General features: G+C 47.6%; 1 protein-coding gene across 5 annotated transcripts in view; it reads right to left on the bottom strand.

The window, feature by feature from the left end:
- Nucleotides 1-14,880, bottom strand: part of FOXN2 (forkhead box N2) — a 30,391-nt gene extending 15,511 nt beyond the window's left edge. For 3 of the 5 annotated variants that reach the window (XM_069009353.1, XM_069009356.1, XM_069009357.1), the window contains exons 1-2: nt 14,801-14,880; nt 2,899-3,449 (exon numbers count right to left, since the gene is read on the bottom strand). In XM_069009353.1, coding sequence (XP_068865454.1) covers nt 2,899-3,435 — 537 coding nt within the window. In that variant the 5' untranslated portion in view covers nt 3,436-3,449; nt 14,801-14,880. The other 2 variants (XM_069009354.1, XM_069009355.1) reach the window with 2 other exon arrangements.
- Nucleotides 14,881-16,341: the final 1,461 nt, after the last annotated feature.

Genomic DNA, 16,341 nt, shown 5'->3' with positions numbered 1-16,341 from the left:
GCTGTCCTAGACCCCTGACCCCCTGCAGCCTGCAGGTATTTAGTTGGCTGATGTACATATACACACAAACAGAACAATCAGCCACAGCTGTGGCCATCCAGAGCTACATCTGCAACATGATGGGACACAGCCGGGTGGAAAGAGCTCTGCAGAGAAAGGGAGTTGGTGCTGAGGGGTCAGCTGTTTGTGCCTTGGATGTTCTGCTCAGATCTGCTCCAGCAGGGTTGTGTGGACAATGCCCAGTGCCATCAGGGCACAGTAGGCATGCTCCTGCAGCAACTCTTCCAGGTCAGCACCAGCCAAAATGAGTCCAGTGCAAGAGTCCTGAAACTGCCTGCAGTGCCAGCTCTGGGGGCTAACTGGGGAAAAATCAGATTTCCTTCAATGTGCACTCCCAATCCAAAACAAAATATCAGCATTATGGCAAAGGTGAAGACAGACTCCTCCTTCTTTTGCTGCCAGACCTCCAAGAGATGATTTCACAGCTGACAGCCAGCAGCAATAGCCAGGGAGGTGTCAGAGAGCAGCCTGCCCTGGGATGCAGGGGCACAGACCATCCATCCCCTACTGTCAGACATTTAGATTCTTCCAACACAAGATCCCAGATTCATTTGAAAGGCTTTAAAACCCTTCTTACCCTGACATTACCAAATAAACCATGCTCCTCTGATACAACATGCCATGGATCTTTCTGCTTCCACAGGCACTTGGCATGGAAGAAAAGTTGTTTGCATGCTCCCTTTGAAGTACAAAATGCCATTAACAAACAAAAAAATGGAAAAAAATACAAAATTATCTTGCCCTTTCAGGGAAGCACCCAGAGACATGGCTAACACATGGTTACATGCAACAGGATCAGCAAAATGAGCTTGTGAGCAATTGCTGCTTGCTCCAAGTGACACCTGAGGAGCTCATCCAAAGGGGTCTGCAGCATTTCCATTACCTGCCAGATCAACTCCCATGGAGTCCAGGCATGCTGCTGCATGCCACAGACTTCTGCAGGAAGAATTTGGAGCAGTACCCTCATCTGGTCCTTTTCTAAGTGGGGCAGAGGGTAAAGATTTAACTGCTGTTTGTTGGAAATGAGGAAGCTTCAGCAAGGTTTCAGGAGGGACTTTTTTGGGTTTTTTTTTTTTTTTTTTTAAGCGCAGTTTCTGTTCTTTAGAGAGCTGTGCAGTTTCTGGAGCCCTGGGAAACCACTGACAGAGCACATCAGCATCGCCTTGCTGGTAGCAGTGGGAGATAGTCTGCATTTTGCTCTTCCTGCTAGAGATGTCACATTGAGCAGCAAGCCATCCTCTGAGCCCAGCAATACTCATGGAGATGGCAGGGTAAGCAGGGGACCAGGCAGTCTCAAGCTCCTGCCACCCAAACATCAAGACAACAGGTTTGAGTAGTAACTCCTAACCCATGAGGCTGGAAACAGCAGAGCATTAAAGGGCAGATCCACAGACAGAAGGAACTCATACCAATTTAGGTTTCCCTTTCCTGCCCTAATTTTTCTGAAACTCATGTCACCCTCCTTGGACAGAGCCACCCAGGCCTGTAACAGCACTTTTGTCACCTGCAGCAGCATGTGGTCCCTGCTCAGATCCAGTCCTCCACACAGGGACAGCTTGAGCATCTCAGTTACCCCATTATAGCACCTGGGGCCACGTTAGGAGCCCATCCTAACACTTGGCAGAACTCAGCAATGGGGTAGTTATTGAACTTGTCACACTGCAATACAAAGTCACTTTTTTTTCAGGGAAAAGCTGCTGCTTGTGAAAACAACACCCTAACAATTTAATGCAAAAGCAGGAATATGGAGAAGCAGTGGTGTTCAGTCCTATCAGTACAAGGCAGCCCTCCCCAGTGCCCACTCAGCTCCAGGACCCCTCTCTACAGTGCGAGGCTGTCAAGCACGCCAAGCATTGCAGGCATTTCTGATAACAAACCTGCTACCACAGTCTGACCTCCAAGCACAGGACTTGTTTGTTGACTTTCAGGATGTGGCTTGTTAGTTTATTTAAGTCACAGCCAGCTCTTTGAGGAATAGGATGGGAAATGAGAGAGGGAGGAAGAAAGTCACTAGGAAAATCATACAAATCAGAAGAAAGAACTTGGACAGAAAAGAGTATCCTTGACTTTAAGAAGTGTGTCTGTACCACACAGAGACACACATCTTACAACAGATGTTAAAGCATTACAGTCCATTAAATGCAGGAATTAATATGGTTATTGGAAAGCTAGAGCTGTGCTAAGTGTAACAGGAGAGCACAAGTGGAAGAGGCAATTTAATATTTGAGAAAGCTGTTGGACTGAGGAACACTCAGCCACGTACGTCCAGTGTGCCCACAAGCAAGGGCACCTTGCAGAGGACCACATCTGCACCCAGAGGGGCAACATCCCTGCTAGCCAAGCAGGGAAGCTGGTTGCCATCCCACAGTCTCTTCTGCTTGCCAGTGCAATTGTAGCCATGGCTGTGCTGGAAAAGCAGGGAAGGAGCAACATACCCCAGAATTTCAGCACTGAAAAATAGAGAAAGCACTTGTTTAAGCTTCATCAGGAAGAAATCCTAGGAGGGTTATCTGAAATTTCAGGCTGGTTATTGCAGGCTAACAACACTATAAGTAAATGGAAACAGAGTACTTTGCAATTGCATGTGTGCCAGATTTAAAAACGATGCACCACAGCTGGGTGTACCCAGGTCAACAATAAATAACAAAACCCAGTGACTTTTGTCAGATTTCTCAGAAGCAGCATTTCCAAACCACCTCCATCTGCAAGTAAAGTGTTAAGAGGACATGGCGGGGGGGAAAAAAAAACCCAGACAAAACATCCTTAAGAACGACAGAACCTTCTCCATTTCTCCCTGAATTTCAAACTTGCTCCACCCTCCCTCCTGCCAGGTCTCACCTTGCCATGGCTTTTCTCCACCTTTCGGAAACACTTGTTCAAGGAGAGGTTGTGTCGGACCGAGTTCTTCCAACCAGTGGGGGCCGTGGCGAAGTAGGGGAAGCGGTCCAGGATCCAACTGTAGATTTCTTTGACTGGCAAGCTCTTGTTGGGGGACTGCTCAATCGCCATGTAAATGAGAAGGCTGAAAGAGTAAGGGGGTTTGGAAGTGGAGGATTTTTTCTCAGGGTTCTGATAGCAGGATGGTGAGAAGGATGGCACACTGTCACCCTCGATGTCATACAAGGGGCTAACAATTGGAAGGCCCTCGCTGCCGAGGCTGAAGTTTGTTAGCAGGTTAGTACTTTCGTGCAGCCAGTTCAAATTTGTGAGCTCATCATCTGCTGAATCTCTGTCCACCACGGTGGCCTTCGGCTTGCCGGCGTCGCCCGCGTCGGGCAGGCTGCCCATCCCATGGCACTGCCGTAGTCCTGCAGCTTTTTCTGCTCCGGGCGTTTCAGCTTTCTTATCCGGAGTCATTCCAGTGACTGGACCCATTTAGCTTGATTGGTCTGCAACAAAGGAGATGGTCAGAAATCACTGCAAACCACCACAATCACATCCAGCAGGAGCCCACCAAACCCAAGTGCGGGGCTGCACCATCCCTGTGCAGCGCACGAACACTGAAGCCACCGGTGAGAGCCAGGGTCCAACAGGAGCTTCCTGGTAATTGTGTTAACTCCCCTTGGTTTATAAGCAGAGCTTATGGGAAGCACTTGGAAACTGCTGTATCTATCCAGAAACACCAATTCAGACACAGAAAACACCAATTCAGACACAGAAATAATAGCTATTTTGATGCCAACATTTGAAGCCTGGAAAAGACCTTAACAGGTAGGATTTCATCCTTTCAGCTCCCACATGAACTCTTAAGTTACTCATTATACTGTAAACTGACCCTGTTTAGAAGTGTTTGCCTTTGGTGTCCAAAGAGTGAAAAAGGAATTGCAAAACTTAAATCAGCATAAAGTCTATTTGTGGTCTCAGTGCAAACGAATTCTTTAAAACCCCCTACAATTCACAGTCACTCCCAAGTGCTGGTGCCCGCTTCTACCAGGCGAAGATCTGGCCAGCCTGTCAGTTCATCAGCTGGGTTCCACAGCGCTGCCTGGGTCCAAAAGATCCTTTTCCCCTCCTGCAAGGGCTTGCTGCCCAAACCTAGGCTTCCCTGCAGAGCAGAGGGTGCTGCAACCAGCTCTCAAGAGGAAGGGACCAACCACTGGGGTGGCAGCTCAGACCTGGTGCAGGAATAATGGCTGACCATTTAAGATTTAAAAAAACCTCAAAACAACAAAACACTAAAAACCTAACCATAAAATTATTATCTATAAAAAACTGCCACCCAGAATGCACAATCCAACAGGCTACCCATGCTTTAGAGGCATTACACCAACAAAAACCATCTTGCTTGTTGAGTTTTAAAAGGGGTCTTCTAGCAAACTATATTATGGGAACAGCTGGGTTTTTTCCTGCTGATGTGAACATGTTAGAGCTTCACTGCACCCACAGCTTTGGCCAACACAGCTGAAGTACAGAGCAACAAAACCACTGTACAGATGCAGGGCGTGTACACGCACACACACACACACGTACTCTATAGACATAAGACACTCCAACTATGGACATAGCTTACCAGCGAAGCTGACGTGCCTATTAACTGTAAAAAGATCCAACACAACAACCAAACAAAAACCCAAACCCCCAATCCAGTTCCCTGTCCCTGTAAGTGCTGTCATTCTGGTTTCATTAAGACAAGGACAGTTTCCATATCACATCTCACCAGACAGCTCGACACAGTTACTGGATGTTTTCTTTCACCAGCCTGCAGTAAACACTTGTCTCCTTGCACTTGCATCTTCTCCTACAAAGTGTTCACTGCCTGGCTGTGCCACCCCCAGACCCACCAGCCTCACCGTGTCCATGGCAGTACACTGCCCAGCCTCCTTATTTTGGAGAAGGGGAACGAGACGTGCAATGGAGGAACGACACGGTGACACAGAAAGGCAACAGGATAATCCATTTTATGCTCCCTAGTCCTGCCAGCCCCTGCCTGGTGGCAGGCAGTCATGAGGTGCAGAATTTGTGCTTATCCCAGGAAACACACCAGGTTTCCCACCAGCAATTTTTTGCCCCTCTCTTCATCTGCTCATACACTCATGCACCAGCTATTGCAAAGCTGTGTTGACAACAGCACCTGCACTAATGCTTACCAGTAGCAGCACTGGAAAACATCCATAAATTTTTTATTTTCTGTTTCTTATTTCTATTAAGTGCAGGGATGGGTATGATTAACTACCAGCTCAGTCAGTATTAAAAAAAAAGAAAAAAATTAAAGCAAAGCGAGCTGCTCAAATAGCTGGTCAAAAATAGCTTTGCTCTCCCTACAATTTACTTCTCCCCCAAGGCACCAGAGCAGATTTATATTGGCAGTCAGCGATGGCTGGCTTTAAACACAGCCATATATACATATGCTCATGTCACTTCTTCAATCCTTTCTTAAATTTAAAAAAAAAAACAAACAAAGAGCTAGTGATAAAATTCGTACAGTGAGACAAACCCCAAGTCTGCTGCAATGCAAGCTGCTCTGTTCTGCTTATAATGATTAACTTTGCCCCCTTGTTCAGCACCTCTTTAGGCAGCTACACGGGAGCTTACACCTCCCAGCTGTGCTTTGGTAATTGTAGCTCTGGGTTCATGTTGCACGAAATCTCCCTTTACAAATCTTCCGTCAGCATGGCAGATCAAGAACATGCACGTGCTCACACACACATGCAAGTCTGAGGTCACTGTACTCATTTCTTAGGGGAAAGGGGGCAATAAAGTCTGTTTTCAACACAAAAATGGCCTGGGCATGCTCAATCCTCTCAAAAATATAAGGGAAAAAATGTAACAACTTATTAAGCTGGCACTTATAATCAGGTGGACCTTGTGGTGTCAATGCACTATTTGTTTGCACGTTTTAGCAGAGACTCATTAGCATAATTAATGCCCTACTTGAAAATAAAAATTATTTGCAGGTAATATACTTACAGTAAATAATATAGGTTGGTGCCATGTTTCTCTTAGTAGATGCATTACAAAAAGCCACACATCTCATTACCTTCTTATCCCAGTTCACCACCTCACATATCTTCTACATGAACACATCAGAAATTAATTTTTTTTTCTAGGAAGGTATAAAGGCCATTATTAGACTATTATCAACTAATAAATAAGAAAAAATAAAATCACAGGAGCGACACCAGTGCCACTAAAGCATATCTGAAGGCACACAAGTGGTCAGCTTGTGTGCTCTCCAGAACCCCTCTTCATTCACACAGACCCTTAATGACATCCAAAATCCATAATTTTTTCTCCACGTGTGCTTTGATTGCCTATGAGCAGACATGACTGTGAGAACACAGCTTCCAAGCTGTCATTTTCAAGATTACCTCTTCCAATATTTGGGGTTTAATATTTCACATAAGGGTCATGGGATTCACCAGTCATCTTTGCTGTAAGCTGGCAGGGTTTTGTGCTCAGGGATGACCCAGCAGAAAAACCACAGTAAGAGCAAGGAGAGCAAACTGTGAGAAGGAAAGAACACAGAAGCAGCTCTCCAGTGCAGATGTTTTGATAATTCCCATAGGGACAGCATCAGCCCTGCAAGCAGAGACACAAGGCAACCTCCAACCAGGCAAATGCAAAAATATGCTTTAAGCACACCTCTGAAAACCATGGCAGAGTTTTTGCTCTGCCCATGTGGTTTACCTTACCAATGAGTAAAGAGTGACACAGCACACTGCTGTTCACTGGTATTAACACTTCCAACTGGAAGCAGAGCCTCATGCATCCAAATCCTAAGGAACTCAAGCATCTACCTCCTTCAAAAAAAAGGCCAACCAAAACATTTACCCCTCAAAGTATCACAAAGGAAGTGCACATCATTTTGCATAGTAATTACAGACAGACAGAGGACTATGATTCCAGGGTAGGAAGATTAAAAGGCTGCCAAGACAACTGAGGTTGCTCAAATAAAAGTTAGGATGCATCAGAAAAGAGGTGAGAGAGACAACCTTCTTCCAGCAGTCTGATTTTTGGCATCACATGAAAGCCAGGAGCAGACCTCCCTGCTAATTCATGCCAGTCCAGCACCCAAAGACTTGCTCTTCCAGAGCACTCAGGACCCAAGCAGCAGAGCCCAAGTCCGAAGGGGCTGATTAAGGCTGCAGGTGTGTGAAGGCAGCAGTCAGGTCCAGAGAAGCACAAACAGATCGGAGGAGACTCTGTGTCTCAAGACAAGGTAATGTTTTTTGCAGGCTTCTCTCAAACTCACTGGAGAGCTAAGTTTGGGAAAGGTTATGAGCACTGAAAGGTCCTCAGCCTAGCAGAGCACAGCTGGGTTAAACCAGGTTTGCATACCCCCACATACATCCCCAGCTATAAGTGAATTTTGATGGAAGACCTTGAGCACCACTACGTTCTGCCACAGGAGCAAATGCTTTGATATGTGAGCATTTAATGAAGACAAAGTTGCTATAATGAAGGCCAGCCATTTAACAAAACTGGAAGTCCACTTGGGATATCCTCAGGCAAGCAGGGAAGCACATTTATTTTGCAGCATCCCTTCTTGGAAGAAGTCTCAGCTCCAGCAGAATCCAGGCCCAAAGGACAAAGCTGTGGCAGATGCCACCATCCCACCAAAGGTGACCTCCTCCAAACTCAGCAGCATTGCAGGTGTAAGTGTACAGGTATCATTTTAGTACTGTGCCCACCACGCTTGGACTCACTGACCCGGCAAGGAAGAATTCAGTCTTTTTGTCAGAATATGCCACAGCCTTGTCCATGCCAAGTTAGCATGAGAACAGAGCTGCTGTTGCTGCTTGATCCTTCTTTACAGTGGCATCAGATGAAAGGTGCCCTTTTGGCACCTGCACAGCATCAGTGCCCCAGGTTAGGGCAACCTTCTCCACAATTAAATGTACCTCTTTATTTCTGCAGGACCAGCCGAGCAACTAGGTCACCTCTGCTAATAGTGGGAAGACCAGGAGCCTGCCAACAGCGGTTTAAAACCTGCCAAGAGGTTTAAAAAATAATAATAATAAAAAATCTTACCACGCATTGCCCAAGTCTGAGGAGTCGAACATAATTTTAATCCAGGGAAAGAGATTTTTGGCCACATCACATTTAGGTTAATGACAGCAGCTCTGCACCCACTCTCTCCACAACAAGCTCAGGGTGAGCAGCCTTAAAGCACTGTGTGCTTTTCACACAACTTCTGTCCTGACACAAACAGGCTCTGTAAGAGTACTTAAGACGATTGGTACGTGCTTTTGCATGCAAACAAATACACCAACAGCAAACTCCTCTATTGATTTTTCATATTCCCTTGCATCTACAAGAAGCATAAGGGCTTGTCCTGACTTAAATACATCAATGTGGGTTGTCAAAATAGCCCAAGAATTACACAAATAAATGACTGTCACTGCTCACCTACCCAATCTGGGGATAAACTTCCAAGTCATTGTGCACACAGCACTGGACCGGCTACAAGTTTTTGCACGTTGGAGGAAAGAGCAACAACAACAAAAAAAAATCCTGGCACAACTGATGAAAACCCATCAATAAAAAGCACCCATCAGCCTGACCAGGAGCACTAAAAGGACAACACCAAACCATTTTGGCACCTACTAACTCAACCTTTCCCCTCACACACCTCCTTTGTCTCGGGCTGCCTATGCCCTGCACACCTCACACCCCTGCTCGAGGTCAGCTGAGATCCTCCCCCGCAGCCCTGAGAAAAGCCTATATTTGATTATAACACTATATGATGTCATGTATCCAAGACAACTAAAGGCATTACAGTCTTCTGAGGATAAAACTACCTCTCAGCCATAGATTTCAGCAAGCTGGGACCCAGTGTCTGTGGAAGAGATGAACCCCTGGGTGACAAAGGACATCCAGAGATACTCCCTGGGGCAGCACCGACAGGCCCTTCCCGCTCCTCCTGGCTTGCAAAGCAGGGGAAAATTAAAAATAATGGTTTAAAAAAAAACATTCAAAAGGCACTTACTGGCTTCTCAAATCCAGCCTGAAAATAAAACCATCCAACCAAAGGACTGGACAAGCCATAAGCTCAGGGACTTCATTTGAACCTTGGCGTTGGTGGGCTCAAAGGGGAAGAGAGGTTTCCCAGGGATTTACAGAAATACTTCCAAGCCTCTCTCATGTCAGTGTTCTCCCATATCCTGTGATATAATTAAAGGCAGGGTAGGGAAAAAAAAAGTAATGAAAACCAATTCAAAGGTACAATATTAAGAAAAGTTAAGAAATCCTGCAAAAGGGAAGGGATTAAATAAACCCTTATCATAGCCCAGGAAAGGGCTGGGAGCAAGAGGAAGATTTCATCTTAACTTTTTTTATACAAGTTTGTGCTTTTTTTTTTTAAATACACATATATATACACACATAACTGGGTTTATGTTTGAAACAAGTATCTGAAAGGAAAATGATACGTGAACTCAGACATGCCCTGACCTCAATCCAGACCCTGTACACAGCCTAGAGCCTCTGGGACATTTATTTCAGGGCTGTTTTCAGAGACTTTGCAAACGTGAAGCCTTTCCAAAGGCTGCAGTCACTGTTAGACCTGGTTCCCTGTGCCTCAGATTTAAAACGTGCACATGAAAAGAGTCTAACAGAGAAATCAGGATATGAACTAATGAAAAAAAAAAAAAAAACTGAACCCAAACAAGCAGCGAAATCTAAACTACTAAAAAAACCTTTGCTGTCAAAAAAACGGGAAGGGAGGGAAACAAGTGCTTTCAAGAAAAATACTTTACAGCCAATAGTAGCTTTTCAAGAGATGCTTATGGATCATTTCCCTTAAATTCAATACGCTGCCTGCTAAGTGGACTAAAATGCAAAAAAAATTGTAAACCACTGATATGTTCACAAGTGAGCTAATACCTTTGAGCAAATGACTTGCAAAATAGTTCTGATGCTAATTCCCTTTCCAGGGTAACCCTTCCGTGTGTTTCTCCACCATCCTCTTGAAACAGAAGTGAACAAAGCTACATTTCAGCTGGTGTCAGTACCAATTTACCAACGCTAGAAAACATACAGCTATCTTTTCCATACAGCTTTTCTGCCTTTAAAGTACCAAAACTCCCGATCTCCAGAGGAAAACCAAAAATTTGGAGCTTCACCCCAAGTGACTCTTCTGCAAGATTTACGCGGAAAGCGCCAGTGGAGCTGTATCACAAAACCACATTACCAGTACAACTTTGTCACTGCAAAGCTGTCCCCAGTTCCTGCTTCCCAGTTCCCACAGTTTTCCTCCAGAGCCAGGGGAAGGCAAAGCAATGCTCTTCACCGTGCTGACCTCCCTGGCCAACTTGCTTTTAATTTTATTCTACCAACATTGAACTTGGCTTTCTGTTTAAACAAACAAGCAAACAAAAAACCCTTCTACTTTTGACTACTCGACATCCCTAAATCAAACCAAACTGGCTGGTAACAGACCTGAGGATGAGGCATGAGTGGCTGCTGCTTAGCAGCAAGCCTCCCAGCTCCCACTCCTTCAGCTCTACTTCATGAAAGTTTTCCAAGCACCAAGCTCTCTCCATATCCAGTACTCGGCTTTTAGGCAACTTGTACTTGCCCCAAATCTAAGCACAACAAAATCCAGCTGAAGAGAAAGCAAGCACAGGACCACACATAAACTGGGAAACTAAAAGTAGCGACAAACTGCAAGTTAGGAATGCACTGAAAATAACCTGAGAGAAGACACGAAGACTGAGTGTGCAGAAGAGTAGGGGTGGGAGGTGATGCCTGCAGTAGTCAGTTTAATGGAGTTCCTAACATTCCCTAACCTTTGAGGAAAAAGTATGGAGCGCTAAGTCTAGTCTGAACATAATGGGAAAAAATTTTGAATGCACTAGGCAAAAAAAAAAAGATCAAAAAACCACATCATTGACTTTCAGTGTAAGTATTCGTATCTGCACGAATTCCAGGCTTCTCTTAAAATGGTCCTGGTGCCCCTGAGCAACCACTCAGTAAAACAGGTATTCCTGCCTCAAACACAGCAGCCGTGTTTCCCAGCTGCTGACCATACAGGCCAGCACTGAGCACGCAGCAGCAGTCTCTCAACAGGAGTGACCCAACCCTTGTGCTTCCATGGCCATAATGTTTTACAGGGAGCAGGCAGAGTACCAGGGGTCACAAAGATGCTGGCTGGCATCAGGCAGCACTTCTTCCATTCCATGTAATTTATTACCCAAGCACAGTGAGCGGTCTCTTCTTGCTGACCTAAACTGTGTTTTGGAAGCACTGTCGAACATCACTGTGTGCTTTTACCCAGCATGGTGAGGATGAGATGGAGAGCTCACCGTCAGCCAGCACCATCACCAAATCAGCAGGTGTAACGTGACAGGGAACAAACACACACCATCCCACATAAAGATCCAGCCAGGAAAAAAGTGAAGCAGCATCTCATGGTTTTCTTGAGTCTTCTCTGGGAGCCAAGGCGGCTGCTGGATCTGTACAGGGACACCCCACATGCAGCCAAAGGGACAGGGTTTGCAGCCTGCAAGCGAGCACTTGTCGAAGCAGAGCCGGGCGCTGCCGTGAGTCACCCCGAGCCGCCACAGCAGCGACGAGGAGCAGGAAGTTGCCCAACACCATTTCAGTTGTGGAGCGGCAACACACACACACACTGGGACAAGGCACTCGCTGCCTCCATCTACTTCCCTCAGGAAAAGCCACCATCAGGGCAGTGGCACCCTATAGATGAGCTTACACAGAATGCACTCATTTGCCAGGAGGGGAGGAACCGCAACTGCCGCGGCAAGAAAACTCAAGGAGCCAAAGCGAATAACCCAGAAGTTGCACCTCTGCTCAAAGGCAGTGAGCATTCATCCAGGCTGCTGACAGCCATTTACTTACAGGGACTAGAGCTGCTTTTCATCTATTTGCAGCCAGGCAAGGAAAGCTGTGTTTCACACAGCTTTTTTTGCACCACAGTAGTGCAGTAAGACTACCCCAAGGCAGAGAACAGCATCAAGAGATGCATGGCAGCGGTGGCTGTGGGCACTGTCACTCCTCCCAACACCCATCCTTTCTGCCACCTCGCTGGCTATAATCCCTCTGTGCAGCGCCTTCTGATAAGGTATCACAAACCTGCACATGGAAAAAGTCTTCTGAGTGCCAGGGGTACTTCCTCTTGTAAATATCAGCTCTTTTTAACCCCATCAATGAGTAAGCAAGGAGAGACGGCAGGGCAGGAAGGTGGAATTACAACCCCAGTGAAATTAACGTGAAAACTTCTTCTGCTGTTATGGGAACCAACAGTTCTGCACCGGAACTGCATGGTTTAAACTATATCCTTACACGGTATCTTTAGATGCCAAACTATCTCATTCACCTGAAGAGTTTGCTTTTGCTCAACATGTCAGGTTTTCAAGTCTGTTGCACTGAATGGACAGAGCTCACGGTTAATAAAGACGGCAGAAATCAGCCTGACGTGTCCCTAAGCCTCTGTCTTCTTTCCAAGGCACTCCACTTACTTGCCAGGCAGTACTTCTCGTTCAGCAGGATCATTACACATCCCTCTATCTGCTCCATTACTTACTGGACTGGCACGTCCTGACATAGAGAGTTGCTGGCAATGCAGGTGCCTTCAGTCCTGAGCTCTCTAGAGGACACTGAAAGGCTCCTCAAGCAGAAATTCTGTGTGGGCTGGAGCTGTTGAGGCAGCACACTCCTTGGTTGGTGTCCCTTTTAGACAAAAAATATCTTACTTCTGGGCTGAAAAATCCCTGAGGAGCTTCCACAGCACAGCCCCAGCAGCAGCACCCAAAGCAGGTCACAACTTCATCCTCTGGTCTAGACACTGCCAACAAAGACATCAACCAAGTTTTATTCCAGCAAGGTCCCTGAGAGTGCTCAGAGACACATGCCTGGATCGATACAGGGCCAGTGTCTCCACCTCCCTTTAGGACCTGCAGGGCAGCCAATACAGCATCTCCACCACAGTCTGCAAGTGTAAACACCGTGTACAGCAGCACTGCTCAGTCTATGGGCACATCTGATAGCAAAAAAGAAAAAATACTAAAAACACAGAAAAGTCCTATACTTATTTCAGGCAAGTCAAACGTACAAAGCAAGAATCCCATCTCCTCTCTGTTCCTACAAAAGTTAAGTGGCACAGCTGGACACAAGTGAGCCCCCAGCAGAAGCTGATCTGCTGCAGCAGCACGCGGCTGAGGTCAGAGATAACACGCCCGGGCACCCGGCTCAGTTCACCAGCTCAAGCCATGTGCTGCACTAATTGCTGCTATAGAGCTTTCAGTTCAGACTCGAGTCCAACTACCTTCTGCAGAGCTTGGGAAATGTGAGTTGGCACCTGCCAAGAAAAAAAAAAAACCAGCCACCTTCAAACTAGTTCAAGTTTCCTGACATAAGATAATGCCAGCTTAATTTTTCTTGCATAGATGTAGCATCACACCAGACTTTAAGGAGGGGAAAAAAACCCAATCCAAGAAACACAACAGAAGTTAAATGATTCACATGTCAATATATTACAACCCAACTATTACTAAATCCATCTAAATGCAAGCCCACTGATAACAAGATTTGGAGAGCGTGCGTGTGTGCATATATACGTATATACACATACATACATGGTAAATTATATATAAAGTTAACTTGATTTCATAGATTAGACACAAAGCTAATCAAACTGCTTTCTCAGCACTTAAGTCCACTATAATGCAGCATGCTTAACTTCACAGTTAGCATACAGCACCCATCCACAGGCAGGCACTATGGCGGGAACATGAGTTTACTGGGTCCTCTTCAAGGTTACCCTTTATTTTATTTCTTTGTTCTTTTTACTCTTTGTCTGGGCCTTGTCATAATCCAAACCCTTACCAACAAAAGCCAGTTTCTGCTCCCGCAGAACCTGAGCACCAAGCACGCCGGTGTGTCCAAGCGGGAGTAAGGCAGAAAGGCAGTGGGATGCTGCTCCGCTGCCGCCACCAACTCATCGCCCAACTTCACCAAAAAACCCCGGAAAAGATGGAAAACTCCGAAGGGCCACGTGCAGATCCTCCTAGTCTCACCTCGAGCACTTCGCCAGCCGTTTCCTGGATTTTACCCTAAAACGCGGGAACGCCGGAGCGCGTCTCCCACACTGCCCCCACCTCGGCAAGCCACAGACGCTCTGCACATCCCCGGGGGCTTCCCGCCGGTTCAGGGACAACGGGGCGCGGTGCAACAACGCCGAAAGCGTCTTTATTTCATCAAATGAAGCGCCTGAGTTTGATGGGGGTGACCCGGAGGCGAGGGGCACGTCGGGGCCGCGCTCCCGGGTCCCGGCCCCGGGTTGGCCCCGTCTTCCATCATCCCAGCTGGAAGCGCGCAAGAAGCGCGGGTTTGTCCTGCCGGAGGAGCGGGTGAAGGGGGAGGGGGTCACCCGAGTGAGCCCCGCGGGCGGGCGGGCGGAAGCTCCGCGGAGCCGCGCCGGGAGGAGGAGCTGCGGGTGCACGGCCCCGCGGGGAGGGGGTGCGTGGGGACCCCCCCTTCCCACGCATCGCCACCGAGAGCGGCTGAAGAGGAAGCGCCGCCTCCGCGCGTTGTCCCCACGCGGGGAATGAGGAGACACCGGTCACACCGCGCCCCCCCCCTCCCCGGCACCGGCGGGACCCGCCGCCACACTCCCGGCGCTTTCCCCTTCCCCCACGAAACCCTCCCGGAGCGTCAAAAACAAAAAGAACTCACCCCCCAAACCCACGAAAAAGCCGAAAGCTAAACAAAAAAAAGGCGTGGGGGCAGCCCAAGCAGGCGTGGGGCCGCGGGCGCGGCGGGCGCGGGCGGCACTCACCGCGGTCATGAAGCCGTGCGGCCGGCGGCGGACACAATATGGCAGCGGGGGGATGTGTCAGGGAGCAGCTGCTCCCTGCGCAGCGGCGGCGGCACCGCCCTCCCGCTCCCCATGGCAACCGCGAGCAGGCACGGCCCCCCCGCCGCCGCCTCCTTCCCGACCGCCTCCCCTCGCTCCCGCCCTCCCCCGGCGCCGGCACCGCCTCTGGCACCGCCGCCGCTGCGCGCCCGCTGGGGCCGCGCGGGCTGTGAGCGGCTCCGCGTCCCGCCCCGAGCATCCGCACCGCCTCGGAAAAGTTTCCCTATGCCCCCAGAAATACCACCATTTCAAAATTTTAAAAATTTAGAAATAGAAATACATAAGCCCCTCTTGTAGTTTCACTACCCTTTCTTCACCTTCTTTATATATATGTATTTTTTCTTTTCTTTTTTTTTTGTCCTCGTTAACAGAAATGAAGCCACAGTTGTCGTGTTTGCCCTGCCTTGTAGTGCATTGTCGTCGACTCGTGCTTTCGGCTTTCACCTTTTCAGGGCAAGAACTCGGCTGTTTGCTCAGCAGGGTTGGACAGCCCTGCACGCACTCACAGTTTTACAACATCATAAAGAGGACCTCGGGAAGTCACATGCAGGGAGAAGTCTTGTTTCAGAGCTGATCTTCCACTGCAAGAAAAGTTTGTTCACTTTCCCAAGGCTTCCTCACCTTCTGGATACAGCTTATGCCTGCCTTATGATGACTTGTGGTAATTTTATTTATAAGGAACGATGGGAATGCGTTTCAAGGAAATTCCCCCACTCTACGTTAGGAGGAACCAGTGGTTGGGGTTTTTTTTTTATTTGAAACAATTTCAGAGAACAAGCTCTTGGGTTTTATAAGAGTGAGGATATATCAGGCTCAGGGTTATAGGAGGCAGAATATTCTCCCAAGGGCAGAGGATCAAATCCAGTGGCAGGGAGGCTCCTTCTGCTGCACCATGAAGCATGACCAGCTTCAGAAACAGAGCCCAACCACAGAGTTCTGATCAGAATAAATTATTCTCTGCAACTTTCATTTAGCTCCTACCTAATTTCCACCGATTGGACATGTTATGATTCATTCAACCTTTCCTTTTTCCTTTTACAGCCTCGGAACTTAGCCAGAGCCTTCCTACCCTCTCGGCAGACAACAGAAGTGCACTTGTATTAATTATGTATTGCTAAAGCCATCTAACGCTGAAAGCATCCTCCATTCCCAAATCATTAAAAATAGAGCTAGCACTGCTGGTATCAGCAACACTTTGCCTGTAAGAGGCTCTTTTGCCTGAATTCCTATCCCTCTGAAAGTGCACATCAGCGTGCCTTGTGTGCCTTCCACACCTCAGCTGCCTCGGCAGAGGGAGGAGCAGGGCCCAGCAGAGCACTGTTTGCCCGTTGGGATCAGGGTGTGTTGCTTTGACTTTTGCCCAGCTAGGCGGCAAGCTGAAACAGAGGCGTTTGAATCCAGGATCCCTCCAGCTTCAGTTTGTTACGTGGAAGGTTCCATTTGGGCCACCAAAGGTGGTATCT

The sequence above is a fragment of the Aphelocoma coerulescens genome, chromosome 3, assembly GCF_041296385.1.
Source record: "Aphelocoma coerulescens isolate FSJ_1873_10779 chromosome 3, UR_Acoe_1.0, whole genome shotgun sequence".
Lineage (NCBI taxonomy): Eukaryota > Metazoa > Chordata > Aves > Passeriformes > Corvidae > Aphelocoma > Aphelocoma coerulescens.
Note: the sequence above shows the minus strand (reverse complement) of the source record. Positions and strands in the feature narration are given on the sequence as shown.